This window comes from Fundulus heteroclitus, chromosome 19 (genome assembly GCF_011125445.2).
Source record: "Fundulus heteroclitus isolate FHET01 chromosome 19, MU-UCD_Fhet_4.1, whole genome shotgun sequence".
Taxonomy (NCBI): Eukaryota; Metazoa; Chordata; class Actinopteri; order Cyprinodontiformes; family Fundulidae; genus Fundulus; species Fundulus heteroclitus.
The window spans coordinates 19879703-19894347 of record NC_046379.1 but is presented as its reverse complement, the minus strand read 5'-3'; the positions used below and the strand labels follow the sequence as shown (position 1 = coordinate 19894347).

Below are 14645 nucleotides of genomic sequence, written 5' to 3'. Positions count from 1 at the left end.
TCACAGCACAATTGTCGCCAACGTGATGATGTGCTTAAAATGCATTTGTGTGCATTGGAGACAAAAGAGATGCGGTGAGCTCCTGGGAGCCACTGAGACAGGGGGATGATACATGACTAAAAGCATTTGGAAACGCGAAGAAAATATCCATCCAAGCAGGATCATTATGCAAAAGCAACAGTAAACTGGTTCTGATGATAAACAGACTGCCACGAGTCTATACTGGAGCCAGAGGGCAACACACTCTGTGACATCCATCTTCTTTAAGTAACACTGCTCAAAGTGGCACCGCCCATGGTGGGAGCAAAACACACACACACACACAAGTTAACCGTCGCAAGCGTAGAGTATTAATATTCTGTGTTGATGCCTGACAAATGCACGCGCACTCTCTCCCCAAAATCTCCCGGTATTTAATACAAGCGTGTGATGCCGGGGGGGGCGAGGCACAAGTCATAATCATGGGTGTGTTTAACAGCGGTGCGACTGGCAGATGCAGCTTCCGCCTAAGCAAAAGCCCATGTAAATAAGCAGGCTGAATTATTCAAGGCTCGCGCACGCCGGCTGCCCTCGCCTGCTCAGATCCAATCACGCAGGGATAATCGCAGTGGGTGGAAAAAAAAAAAAAAATTATGTTTTCTGTGCAGGTGAAAACCAAGACTGAGCCAAGCTGGGACTTTGTAACACAGCAGACAGTGTTTACCTCACTTATGAAGTCATGGAAACATCCAGGTGGAGTCCAAAAAAGAAAAAAAAAACGGTGGGTAAACTCCGAGGAGATGGGTTAGACCTGTGTGAAATGATCTGGAGTTCAGTGGAGGTCGTGTTTGTTGTCACCCTCAGGTAAAGGTGTGTTGAAAAGCCTTTGAAAAAAAAATATTTTTTACTGCAGTGGCATGATCGGGAATTTTCAACCTTTAAAAAAAAAAAAACATGACAGCAAATAATTTTTTTGCCGTTAATACTTTATGTACTCCCCGTCTGCCAATAGAACAATATTTTACAATATTTTTCAACCGTAATATTTCATAATTTGGACAATCATTTATCTTGCTCTTTTGTCTTGTGGGAAAGCCACCCTAGCATAGCCTGGTCAGCTATTCATAGCCATATATTTCTGATCATTGTCCCATTGAAGAACCATTAACGATCCACCAAGTCATTTAAAATCTCCTGGTAATCAAGGGACTTGGGTTCTTCTGAAGCAGAGGCCGAGATTTGTGGCGTCTATGGAAACAAACACTCTGGCACAGGAAGAATTTAGACGGGCTGTGGAGAGAGATTTTAGGTTGGCCCATAAGGAATTTAATGAAAACTGTACTGCAGCTCCAATCCGGTCCTCGTCTCAAGAGTCCATCCCCATGGCAGAGGTGGCCAAAGTCATTAAAAAGAGATATTCAGCGCGGGCACTGAGGGTGGACAAGATTAGGCCCGAGACGCTGAAGATGTTGACGGCTTTGAGCGCCGTCTTTCCTGACATCCCTCTTCATTGTCGCCTAGAGGATTCAGGCATAGTCTGTGGATGGGCAGACTGGGTAGGTGGTCTCAGGTTTTATGAAAGGGGAGCAACAGAGGGTGTTCCAATTATTGAGAGTACACTAGTCACACTCTGTGGGAAGCTCACTGGATGGTGTTAGAAAGAGGCCTCAACTGATTAATGAGAAGCAGCGCTTTCACATCTTTACCCCCGTGAAATTACACAGAAGGCCTTAGCAGTTTGGTTTTATGATGCATATCTTGCTTATGGATGGGGAGAAGGCTGACAAACCGAGTCAGGGAAGGTATGATGTGGAGGGTGCTGAAGAAATACTGGGTCCCTGCGGAGGCCTTCTGGGTCGTTGTGTGCCGTGTCCACTTCCCTGGCACAAATACGCTTTTTATTTTTTCTTCTTCTGCTGCGGGCTGAAGTCCACCTGGGATTCTCCTTGTCTCTGATTTGGATCCTTTAAAAAAACAAACAGGTTCACAGCATCATATTCCCTTCAACATACTACAGGGCTGATTCTTTGTTTCATACCAAACCCACCAACCTGACTCCACCAGATGGATTTGCTCCGCATATCCATCTGGAAACCTTCCGTTGAAGTAATTTTGGGAAGGGGCGAGAATACTGGTTAGCTGATTGGCCTATGTTGGTGATAGACGGGCCAAATAAACCAATCAGATTAACGAAGCGTACTAACAGTGACGACGATGAAAACACAACCACAAGCTCTTGCAGAAACCAGTCGGGAGAAGAGCAAAAGCATCTTTTCCTCTGAGAAAAGCCTCCAGAGCAGTGTTTTGCTCTTCTTTCAGTGAAGAAATACTCTGTAATTCCGATAAAACTTGCTCGATAGCCACGCTAACGCTAGTTTCATCGGCTGAAGCCGCCATGTTCTTTAGACTGAACTGTCGCGCTTCTCGTTGCGTCACACCTCAACCCGCCTCAAAGCCAACGCTGATTGGACATTCGTTTGGTGAACTGCTCCAAATTTTCTTTAACGGAAAGTAGCCAGACTGATCTGCGAGTGAAACCTTGAAAGCTCGCGAGATCAGGATGGTCTCACGAGGCTAAAACCCACCTGGAGCGTCTGTTGCCAAAAAGCCCAATCTTAGTCTTGTCTAACAGATGGTTCCAGTAAAAGTCGAGTTTAGTAAGCTCCACGTGTTTACCTTTGTGATGGTAGGGAAGAAAAGGATTTTGTCTGGCATCACTCCTCAGCCCTCGATTAGCAGGTACACAGCATCTACTGGTTGTTACGAGGATTTGAAGATTCCAAGATGTCAATCGTTGCTGCAGTTCTCTCACAGGGAGCCTTGAAATATTTTTTAAGCTCCCTTACTCTCCTCATTGATCCTCATCCAGCGTTGCGTCCAGTGGCTGAAAGAAACGGGCCTCCGTGTCATGTCATATTTACCAGTTAGACGTTTTTACAAAATCTGACCAGCTATGAAAAGGTATAAACGTAGAAAAATCTGCCATTGTGGCCTTCTCGCATACAATAAATGCACTAAACTTAGAGGTTGTTTTCTTTTCCTGTGGGATTTTATGCCGCTACAATAAACGTTGTATTTCTTTAAAGGCATTTGAAACATCTTTACCAGGAGCAGCCACGGACATGGCCAGCACTGTATATTCTTTGCTTAGAGTAATCTAAGCGCCTTGATGTAAGTTATGACTGAAAATGCTTTTCTACTTCACATGAACTCTGGATGTCAATGATACAATGACGTCTTCAGGTGAAGGTTAGTCTCTGAGCGGTGTATTTCCCTTGCTGCACGCCTGCGTGCACGGTTTCATCTGATTCCTTTTAAAAAAGGGATGACCTTGTTGCAGCCATTGTGTCTTCAGTTTCGTAAGAACAAGTTAATTAGGTGTCATCATGTTTCAAGGTCTAAATAAACAAGTCTTGCTTTTGCAGAAGCGTGCTCAGAGCTTTCCTCTCTGTTGCTCGGGGTCTTAGTAGACATCTGTCGACCGACTGATCAGTAGGTTTGAATATGTGTTCAGCTTTCAAGAACAGTTTAATAATTCAGATGTTTTAGTATTGTTGCTTCACTAAGAGAATAATTAGTGATGCTTGTATTTCTTTCCCTGTACGTGCTTGGGGTTTCTCACGCTGTCCAGAAACATACATGTTGGGCTAGCTGGTGAACTCAGACATGATTTTGGGCACCAAACCGCTCCTTGTTTTAGTTTTTCCTTTGGTGGGAATTTGACAGACTGGTGATTTGACCAGCTTGATTCCTGCCTGTTGATCAACTGGGTTATAAGCAGGGCTGTGGCGTTGCCAGATAACAGCACATAGGAACAAATTCCCAGAGGCCTCTGGTTGACCCTAGTGGGTAAAATCTACAATGTGCAGCACTGGGAATCGACACCTGAGTTGTCTGGCAGGAATTAATTTTGCTTCAGAAAACAGATGTGTCAAGTAATTAAGTAAACATACTTCATTACCTTACATAAGTAGAAATGTTGGTTATTCATACTTTACTGCAGTCATTATTTATACAATCCAGACGACTCTCCCTGTGGCTCTACGGTTCCCCAGGAGTGAATGCTGCTTGTCGGGACTTTGATGCAATCAACTGGTTTCCTTATATAGGAAATTTTTGACCAATCTGTATAATCTGACCCAATCTGTATAATATGATTGAACTTGACTTTGTAAAGTGCCTTGAGATGACATGTTTCATGATTTGGCGCTATATAAATAAAATTGAATTGAATTGAATTGAATTATTTTTAGCCTACTTTTTACTTCTACTCCTTGCATTTTCAAGCAATTATCCGTACTTTTTCCCCTTACATGTTGTTCAAATAGTCTCGTTACTTCTATTTTATTTCATCTTGTTTTCTTTCTGGCTTGTCAATAAAAAACCAAAAATATATATATTCAGATAAACAGCGCTACATGAACAGAGTGATTTTGATTGTGATTGAAGGCAGTACTGCGCCAAGTTGTCCCCAACAAAAACCTAAGAAGAACAAAACTCAGAAGAACATAGCATTTTTTTTTATTCTTTGTTATTTTCATTTTTTGATTAGCCACTAGGATTAATCATTCTTTTTGACAGCATTGTCTACTGTATACAGAAAACCTTACAAAGGTAATTGTTATAAGAGGGTAATGCACTCATTTTCATATGCGGTTTTGTTATCTTACATCTGCTGCCCTCGTTGATTCCTGTAGCTACGCTTGGATGTTCATTTACACTCCAATAATAACAAGTAAAAGGTTATTGATAATATGTCTCTGAAATCTAACTTTTTCCACCAATACTTATAGGCAACCAGACATCAGTTTTTTTTGCTCCATGAAACCCATGTTGATGCTCAGCATCACACCTATGAGAACCATTAAAATTTGCATTGTAATAAATGGTGAGTTTTCAATGGACATATATATGGGTGCAACAGCCAATCCCAATTTCTTTTCAATATTAACATCATATGATTCAATTATAGTAATGGGGGGGCGACAGTATATAAATACTGGATATAAAACTGCTTAAGTAGTAATCAAAGATACAAAAGGATTGGTTTAGGTCGAAGCATATTCAGGTCTAGAACGACCTAGATCTAAATCCAACAGAGAGTTTTTGGCAACACTTGAGAACTGATGTTCACAAATCCTCTAAATCCAATATAACTGAGCTTGAGGTATTTGACAAGCCTGAAAAGCCCTGCAGTTATAGTTGCACTGAAACGTGATTCAACAAACTATTGAGTAACTACCGGGGTAAACTTTTAATTATTTGGAAACCGTGCATGTACCATTTTCGTCCCACTAGAATACCAATAAAAATGCACGGAACACTATAGTTCAAGCTTTATATTTGAATAATTTGTTCACAATATTACTGCAGAGCAAGTAAAAGTGGAGTGATATTGATGCATCCATAAAGAGGGAACACCTGGCCCAACTGCAATCCACTGAGCATAAATTAAACCGTGATGGCCTTTCTGCGAGTCACAGCCAACTGGGAAATAACAGAAACTAAAACGATACCAAAAAAAAAAAAAAAACTAAAAACAATGAAAGCCTGACTAAACATACAAACAAAGTCAAACCCAAAACACGCCCCCATCCGTTTCTCACCGCGAGAAAAACCAGAACGCTGCCTTCACAGCCCCAAAGCTGCTGATTGGACCGATATCACTGCTGATATGAGCTTCTTCTAAGTAACATGTGGGGGCTGAGGTCTGGCAGCTCAGCAGAAACCCACACGGGTTATTACCGCCACGATGAGCTGAAATGTGAAGTATATGACAAACTCTAAATAACCCCTCCATGTCAGACTTTACAGCGTCACCTTACCTGCAGCAAGCATTTAACACGTGTGTTGTTGTTTTTTTAATTATTATTCTTTCTTCTTTTGTCCTGCTCCACATGATTAGTGTAGACCTGTTTCACCAATCAACATCCTGTGGGATTCGCATTAACACGCCCGACTAATTGATCGGTCAGAGTGAGGAGCGGCAGCAGCGGCAGCGCTGCTTATTGACCAGCAGCGGGAGCAGCGCGGAGAGAGAGGAGCAGCCGCGGCTGTTGGTCTCATGGTTGCCGGGCACAGCTCAGCTTTCAGACGCGCTGCTCATCGCTCCGGGCGCAGCAGTTCTGTGTTGTTTTTTCTGGTGACGTTGGAGCCAAACAGAAAGCAAAAGTTTGAGGGTGGAAAAACATGCTTATTGGAACGACTTTCTGCTGAAGCCTCATGCAGTCATATTCAGCGAATTATAGTATTATTGAAAGGTCTGTTTGTTTTAGTAGCTCAGTTCACAGGGGATTTGTGAAACACTGGATTTTTCAGGAGTTTGTTTACTATTTTCATCACAGCATAACATTTAAGATACATCAGACCAATTGCAAGAACATTTTTAGTACAGAAATTTAGGTTTAATGAAAGTATGTTTAATACCTGCCTAAAGGTTATTTTTCGAAATAACATCTGAACCCATGTTCTAATTTATCAAATATCACTGTAGTTTTATCTCTTCCGGCCAACAGATAGGTAAACGGTAGCAACAGGGGCCCCTCTAGAAAGTTTTGTAAGGGGTGTCTGGAAGGGGGGCCATTAATAATTTTGGGGTGGAATCTACAATACATGAATAAAAATGGCAGCAATACGAGAACAAGGGAATTAACCTGTATGGCAAACCCCAAATGGCAAAAATGAAAGAGCATCGCAAGCCTTGTTTTTTATAAACGTTTCAGAAAAATTTAAACGTTTCGAGAAAAGCTGAGCGAAAGTCCGGTTGCTATTGATCTGAGTCTTGCTGTTTGTTGTAACAAGAAAAATGTTGCAAAATAGAATATATATTTACCTTTATTGTCCCACAGTGGGGAAATTATGGGACAATATCCCCATTGTGGGACCAATGGGGGTGACAGTGGCAAAAAAAGGTAGACATCAGAGTTACACATAAGATGAATTAATATTAAAAAAAAAAAAAAATTGAGTTTAGCCGTGCAGCAGAAGATAGACTTATCACATGGGGGAAATATGAGAGGCATATTCAAAAAAAATATGAAATGTCCAAGTAAAAAAGTAAAAAAAGTAAAACAGCAGTCCATTTTTAGAAAAATATGAAAAAATAGTTCAATTTGGATGAATCTAACAAAAAAAACATTCCTAGAGAAGCTAAAAAGTGTCCAAATAGACAATACCATCTGAGAGAATTATTCCTAATCGAATCCAGAACCTTTGGAACAAGCAGCAGCTTTAGTCTAGTTTGTTGGGAGTAGCAGAGATTATGAAGTCTAACGGCAGCTGGGAAGAAGGACCTGCAGAGGCGTACTTTGGAGCATCTGGGTTCCAGCAGTCTGTTTCATTGAAGAAGGATTCACTTGTTGTGTCATTTTAGGCAATCAAACCCCTTCTAGTTATTCACAGGATGGCGTTGCGTTCAATTTGTTCGCTCCATCAACTGTTAATTGCCTTTTAGTGACAGTTTATACCTATTTGCATATGTATTGACTGTGCACAGGCCGCACAGGCTGACTTTTAATAGTCTATGAGACTATTAAAAGTCTGACTGGGTAATAGTCAGGGAAATTTAGATTTTTATGTATTTAACTCTATTCCATCTATCTTCTGTTTCTGAGGAGCTTTCCTGTTGTTGCTGAGAAAAACATACCAACAGCACGAATCATTCTTATTATGAAAATTTTATAAAAATTATGTGCAGCTATATGTGGGGATAAGAAAAAGAAAATCAAAACATTTTCAATGGGACAAACAAATTCCTACGTGAAAACATTCAGTAAACAAAAATTTCAATTTTGTACAGTGAGGGAACTACAAAACTACTACAAACGTGCTTTGTTTACTAACAAAGTGAGCAAAAACAAAGAGTAAAACAGAGAAATAAAACAAAATACGGCAACTGGGTGCGATAATTTAATTGGAAAACCTTTGTGTGGAACTATAATGAGCTACTGGCGTAGAAATTCCTAAAGTCATCCGAAAATGTCCTGAAAACGTTATTGTTGATGTTTTGGATTGTCTTACACTGGTCTTGGTGAAGTCCATAAAACAGCTTCCAGGGCGTCCTGTTCAGCTGGGATTACAGGTTTAGTTTTCTGGCACACAAACATTTACAACCGTCAGTTTTCCTGTTGACATTTTGCCCACGTGAGCTGTGGATCTACGCTGCTTCTCCAGAATCACCGCAGGCATCCTGGCAGGTTCTCAAATTTTTTATTTATTTTTTATTTTCATTTTGCATAGACAGTCATGTCTGGGTGTGTTTGCAGATGTGCCAAACGCATTAATAAATGAATGAATGAATTAATGAATGAATGAATGAATGAATGAATGATTTACTTCAGACAATCCAGTGAAATCTAAATATAATACATACAAACATTATGTATAAATAACTATGTAATTATACTATATGTATGATTTAGTGATTATGTCAATAAAGGGTTATGAAGAAGTGAAAGTTATTCATACATATGTGCAAATAATTATTATATGTGGATCAAATTACACACATTAAATTAAAGTATTTCCTGAAACTGCTTTTCAGGAACGACTTGATCCACCAGCACAGATGCCTAATGCAGATGGAAACTTTTTATCTTTAATTACGGCAAAATTGCAGGTTGAGATCTTACGATTGGAAATGTTAGATACAACACAAGGTGTTCTCATCTTTTAATAACCACACTTTTTCTTTTTATTTCACTCTCTTTTAATTTCATGGTAAATAGGACCACATGTCTCCAAGGACCTTAATTCAAATGCAGACTTTTGTGTATTAAAATCAGTTTTGAATTCATTTATTAAAATTAGATACATACTGTTAGCGGTGTAAAAAGAAATACTGACCCAAATCCTGTTCTTAGATTGCGAGACCAAAAACAATCCAGTTTTTTGTTTTCAACCTTAGCCTAAATAGTTTGCAAAACTGGGTGATCGTCTTTTAACCAGGCAAACCAGTAAAACCTGCTTTTAGCTTTGGAGCTACAGTGATTTATGCATCCCTTTCCTACAGAGATTCAGACTATCCATCCATCCATTATCTAACACATATATCCCTTGTGGGGTCCCGAGGGGTGCTGGTGCCTATCTCTCTAGCTGTCACTGGGCGAGAGGCGGGGTACACCCTGGACAGGTCGCCAGTCTGTCACAGGGCAACACAGAGACAAACAGGACAAACAACCATTCACGCACACACTCACACCTAAGGACAATTTAGAGTGGCCAATTAACCTAACAGTCATGTTTTTGGACTGTGGGAGGAGAGATTCACACTATTTTGTTCAATTAAAATTATCATATTTTGTAGAGGTTTAAAAAAATCCCAACATAATGTTTTTTGGTTCTTTTTTTAGTCTTTTATTATAAATGTTTTGGTCCTCCTGTACTTTTGCCTTGACAATTTTGGCCGTCGTGCAGAAAAATTTGGACATCCCTGATTTATCTTCATAGTAGGTACACCTGGTCTGGCATTCTGTTAGCTGTGACATCATCCAGAGAAGACGGCTCACCCGCTATTACCATCTAATATAGAACAGATTACTGGATCAATGTGTGCTTCTGTGCTTTTTTGTCTCTCTTGTTGGCAGATGACCGTTCATACTGAGCCCGGTTCTGCTGGAGGTTTTCCTTCCCGTTAATGGGGAGTTTTTCTTTCCACTGTCGCTTCATGCTTGCTCTGTATGAAGGATTGCTGCAAAGCCATGGACAATGCAGACGACTCTCCCTGTGGCTCTACGGTTCCCCAGGAGTGAATGCTGCTTGTCGGGACTTTGATGCAATCAACTGGTTTCCTTATATAGGAAATTGTTGACCAATCTGTATGATATGATTTAACTTGACTTTGTAAAGTGCCTTGAGATGACATGTTTCATGATTTGGCGCTATATAAATAAAATTGAATTGAATTGAATTGAATTTAGGGGTATCAGGGTGAGAGGGGATGAATACAAAAGCATGAAAACCTTTATTTTGCTTTTTTTTCTTTCCAAGACTCTTCTTTGTGTTGTTCGATAAAAAGAAATACATTTGTCCTTAACTTGAAAATGTGAAGAAGAAAAGAAAAAAAGAGGCAGTGAGACCACCTTTGCTGTGGCTGAAGAGCGTCAATCTGTGCCGCGTTCCTATTGGCTCACAAAGTGTGACGCAGCCGTGGCCCGTCAACCAATAAATTAAAGCGACTCTCCCTTTCAGCGTGTTTTCGGAGAGAGAGGTTGAAAAGGTGGGTGTCGCGCTGCATCCTGGGTACACATAGCTCCGCTGTGATGCAGTGAGCCTGTTGTGTTGACTGGAGAGACCAGCGGAAAGTGCACAGCGGGGACGGGGCACTGCCGCCGACGGGTGGGCTTTCTCAGCCGCTTTCACAATGCGCCTTTCGCCGAGTTGAACTCGCTCTCACACAACCATGCATCAACTTGGTCGGCAGGGAGCGAGCCACATCTGAGCCCCGACGACGAGCGCTTGCTGGCTGGCCGAGGAGGTTTTGGGGAGAGGAGGGGGGGGGGAGAGAGAGCGACTATGAAGCAGCCGAGCGCCCCGCTCTCTGTTGTCGGCTTGACTGGGAAATGGTAGCGCGCTGCAGGGACCGCCGCACCGGGAAGGATCATGGTCGAGAGGAGCAGCAAATTCTTGTTGATCGTCGTCGGATCCGTGTGCTTTATGCTGATCCTCTATCAGTACGTGGCCCCCGGGGTGATCAATTTCGGCTCCCCGCACGGTTACTTCGCGGAGGACGACGAGGGGGACATCTTCCCCACTCCGGACCCCCACTACGTTAAGAAATACTACTTCCCCGTGCGGGACCTGCTCAGGACCATCGACTTCCAGATCAAGGGGGAGGACGTGATCGTGTTCCTGCACATCCAGAAGACGGGCGGGACTACCTTCGGCCGGCACCTGGTCCAGAATGTGCGCCTGGAGGTCCCCTGCGACTGCAGACCGGGCCAGAAGAAGTGTACCTGCTACCGGCCGAACCGCAAGGAGACCTGGCTCTTCTCGCGGTTCTCCACCGGCTGGAGCTGCGGCTTGCACGCCGACTGGACCGAGCTCACCAACTGCGTGCCGGGGGTCCTCAACAAGAAGGAGAACAAGCAGAAGAACCAGAGGTAAGACTAAGGAAGCCCAGAAGGTCCATATGTCTGGCGATCATGACCCAAATGAGTCCAATACGGCTGGAAGTTGCACCGCAGAAACTTTACAACCACGCTGCAAAAGTTTTATTTTACTTTTACTTCATAGTATATATATATATATATATATATATATATATATATATATATATATATATATATATATATATATATATATATATATATATAATGCTGATAGTATTTATGTTGCTTTTTTATATACTAACAGGGAGGAGGGTATGTAGTTTGTGTTTTGCTGTTCTTTTTTTGGGGGGGGGGGGTATTTAGCAGTTAAAACTAAATCTTAGTTATTTACCACTTGCACTTTTAAGTACTTAACATCTTAAATTTTTTTTTTTTAAGTTTCACCAGAAGCGATATTCACTTCAAACAGTTTCTTTATATCAGTCCCTAGAAAGTGTGTTTTTTGTCAGCAGGCATGCAGCGATCAGGCATTTCCTGGCCAGTTCCGTTCCTTTTTTCATTTAGTTTATTTATTCAGTGGGGGTTAGAATAAGCTTACATGAAAGATAAATTGAGAGCTGTAGGTTCTGTAACAGGGGTAGGTGGGGTAGATTGTATCCAATCTGTTCCTAACTGCATATACCAGGATTATAACCACACAAATCAGCCAGTTTTTCTTGGATCGGCTCTGGTGTTGGGCAGGTTGAATCCTGGAAAATACATCTTTCCCCTTTTTTTTTTTTTTTTTTTTTTTTTTTAAAGCATTTATTTATTCGAACATGATACAAATATAAAAATAAAATAGTGCACAGTAACAAGAAGTGCATAAGATTACACTGTTACCAACACTGCACAACGTTTGGCAAATCAGCAAACATGCACTTAAAACCTTTTTAATGTAATAATAGACATAAAGGTTTATCGACACATGCTTTGAGGGATAAATCAGGATCGGGTCGTAATGCCTGCCCTGCATATTTATCAGACCCTGAAGCAAACCAGAACCCACCACCGGCTGGGGAAGGCTGACTTTTCATTCAAGTTCTGATAAAAATGTAATAAATGATCACATTGCATCCATTCTTTAAGTATAGTAAATATAGTAATATAGTAATAATATAGTAACTATCTGTTCTATAGTCAGTTTGGTTTAAACACGAGCCGCTTTCTTAAATATCTTTTATATGTTCAACGTCAAATGTATTTCTGTCGCACACATAAAAACAAAAGTTGTCTTGTGCTTCGCAGCTACACCAACATTCATAAAATGACAGAGAATGAAACTGTAATAAGCAACCATGGAGGAATTGAGATGTCCTTTAAGCAGGTTTTGCCTCAGAAATAGAGTTTTGACTAGAGATGCACTGATCAGGCCTTTGCTGGCCGATTCCTGAGGGGCCCAGTGGTCGTTGCAGCTGTACTTGTTGCACTAGAGCTGTTTTTTTTATCGTTTTTCAAGTAGTGGGACAAAAACTGGAATGGAAACTGATTGGCGTTTCCGGCCGTGCTGTCACAGCAGCTCTGGCATTTGTTGATGGATGCCAACAGGAGGTTGCCCTCCCACCCAATTACGCACCGAGGTCTGCCTGATTTCATCGCGGGGTCTGCGCAGCGCTCTGTGATAATCCCTTGTTTTGACGGTGCCATACCCAGACATCGATGCAGATTCCCATTAGGGTGTAACCCACTTTCTGCCCCCCCCACGCCTCCCCATTGTTGTGGCCCGCATGCTGCATCCCTCACGCAGACGTATCGACGGCTGTATCAACTTCCATCTCGCTGCGCCCTTGCGGCTGAACGGGCGCGCTTGCTGAATTGTTGGGGGGTGGGGTGGGGGGGGGGGTGCCTTTGTGTTGCCCCAGCTTGGTCAATATCTTCTCTCTTTTTTCCCCCCCCCTTACTGTTACCGATCAATAGGACAAAGACGGGCTCAGAAGTAATGCTGAAATTTGTTGGGGGGGCGAAAGATTGACTGCTCCGCTTCCCCCGACGGCTCAAACTGGGGATCAGTCCTGCGGGCTGGGCTGGGCAGGATAGAGCTGGAACTGGGTGGTGGTGGGGAGTGGGACCCTGCGGGGGTTTGGCTCCGCTCTAATCCGAGTGATTATTACTGCTGGGACTCACACACGCACACACACACACTCACATTAACCCTGGTATTCTCTGCTCTGCCGTCAGCCCCTGACTCCTGTGGTCTCTCTCCCCCCTGGTCAGAGGTGATAACGTGCTCGGTCCTTCTGCATCTCCAGCCAAGAGATCGCAGCACGCATGGGATAAACGGGCTTTCATCACTTTGTGAGCACGGTTTTGAAGCCTGAACTTGCGCTCTTGTGCACCCTGAGCAGAACGAGAAGGAGGAGGAGGAGGAGGAGGAGGGGGGGGGGGTGCACACAGAGAGAGACAGTCTCTCTCCCCTCAGGTTTAATCGGCTATCCGATCTGTCCTGACAGGAGAAAACAACGAGCTATAAGCTTAATAACAGCCCCAAGTAAAGCGGTGCCTCTCCACATTATGCGCAACACAACAATGGGAAGTAGAAGCGCATTCTCTCGCTGTCACATCTACGTTTTCCTCTCATTTCCCTCTTCTTCTTCTTCTTCTTTCCTCTTTTTTTTATTTCTTTCGGTGCGCGCTCGTTGTTTTGGTTCCGTCACGCCACTGCGTCTGTGCGAGGAGGCTTTATCTTCGGGCAAGAGGACAAGCGAAGGTGTGAAAAAATAAAATTTTATTTATGTAGTTTTGCGACGTCTGCAAAGCTTTCAGATCAGCTGTGCGTTTATTTATTTTATTTTATTTATTTATTTATTTTGTCAAGAGTGGAGGAAATCTACCCATCGGTGACGCGCGCGCACACCGCACGCGCATCGCACGTAGAGAACATCTGCTCACTTTCTCAGAGGAAGTGGTTTGGGAAGCGAATCTGTGCTTATGAGAAGCAGGGAAGAGATACGCGCTCATCCAGAAATGTTCGTCCATGCAGCAGCAGCAGCAGCAGCAGCAGCAGCGGTCCATGTGCTGGGATCCATCAGCTCTCTCTTTCTCTGCAGCTGGGTTCCCCTGCAGCTGTCAAGAGGATTTTTCACGCAAATGATTCAAATTGCTGCAAAAAGCAAGTGTGAACAAAACAATTTCAAGATGAGTTTTTGACAACCAGATGTCCAGACTGTTTTGAAGAATAAAAAAAAGTTTGATTTATATAAAAAAAAAAAAAAAAAAAATATATATATATATATATATATATATATATATATATATATATATATATATATATATATATATATATATATATATATATATATATATAACATTTTTTAGATTTATTTATTTTCATAGAAATCGAACTTTTTTTAATTCTTTTTTTTTAAACAGTTCAATAGTAGCTAAAATAGGGTGACCTTGTTTTGATTAGCATAATGGAGGAAACTTCACCCAGTCGTGAAACACTTTAATAACACCCTTTAATATAGGGTCTTAATATCTAAACCTGTTCAAAGTATGCCTTCTTTATGAAACAAATGACTGCTGTCTTTTTCGGGACATACTGGACAAATAATGCCAAATCTGAAATAATATTCTGAG

At 42.0% G+C, this 14645-nt stretch overlaps 1 protein-coding gene and 1 long non-coding RNA gene across 2 annotated transcripts in view; one reads left to right on the top strand and one right to left on the bottom strand.

Annotated features, from left to right (window-relative positions):
• Positions 1–1071: 1071 nt before the first annotated feature.
• LOC118567069 overlaps positions 1072–14645 on the bottom strand; it is a 37498-nt gene continuing 23924 nt past the window's right edge. Inside the window, exons 2-3 of the long non-coding RNA XR_004933455.1 lie at positions 2656–2863; positions 1072–1943 (exon numbers count right to left, since the gene is read on the bottom strand). This is a non-coding gene — a long non-coding RNA (uncharacterized LOC118567069). The remainder of the gene's footprint in view (positions 1944–2655; positions 2864–14645) is intronic.
• hs6st1a (heparan sulfate 6-O-sulfotransferase 1a) overlaps positions 10203–14645 on the top strand; it is a 78370-nt gene continuing 73927 nt past the window's right edge. The window contains exon 1 of the mRNA XM_012881049.3: positions 10203–11078. Within this exon, the coding sequence (XP_012736503.2) occupies positions 10579–11078 (500 nt within the window). The 5' untranslated portion in view covers positions 10203–10578. The remainder of the gene's footprint in view (positions 11079–14645) is intronic.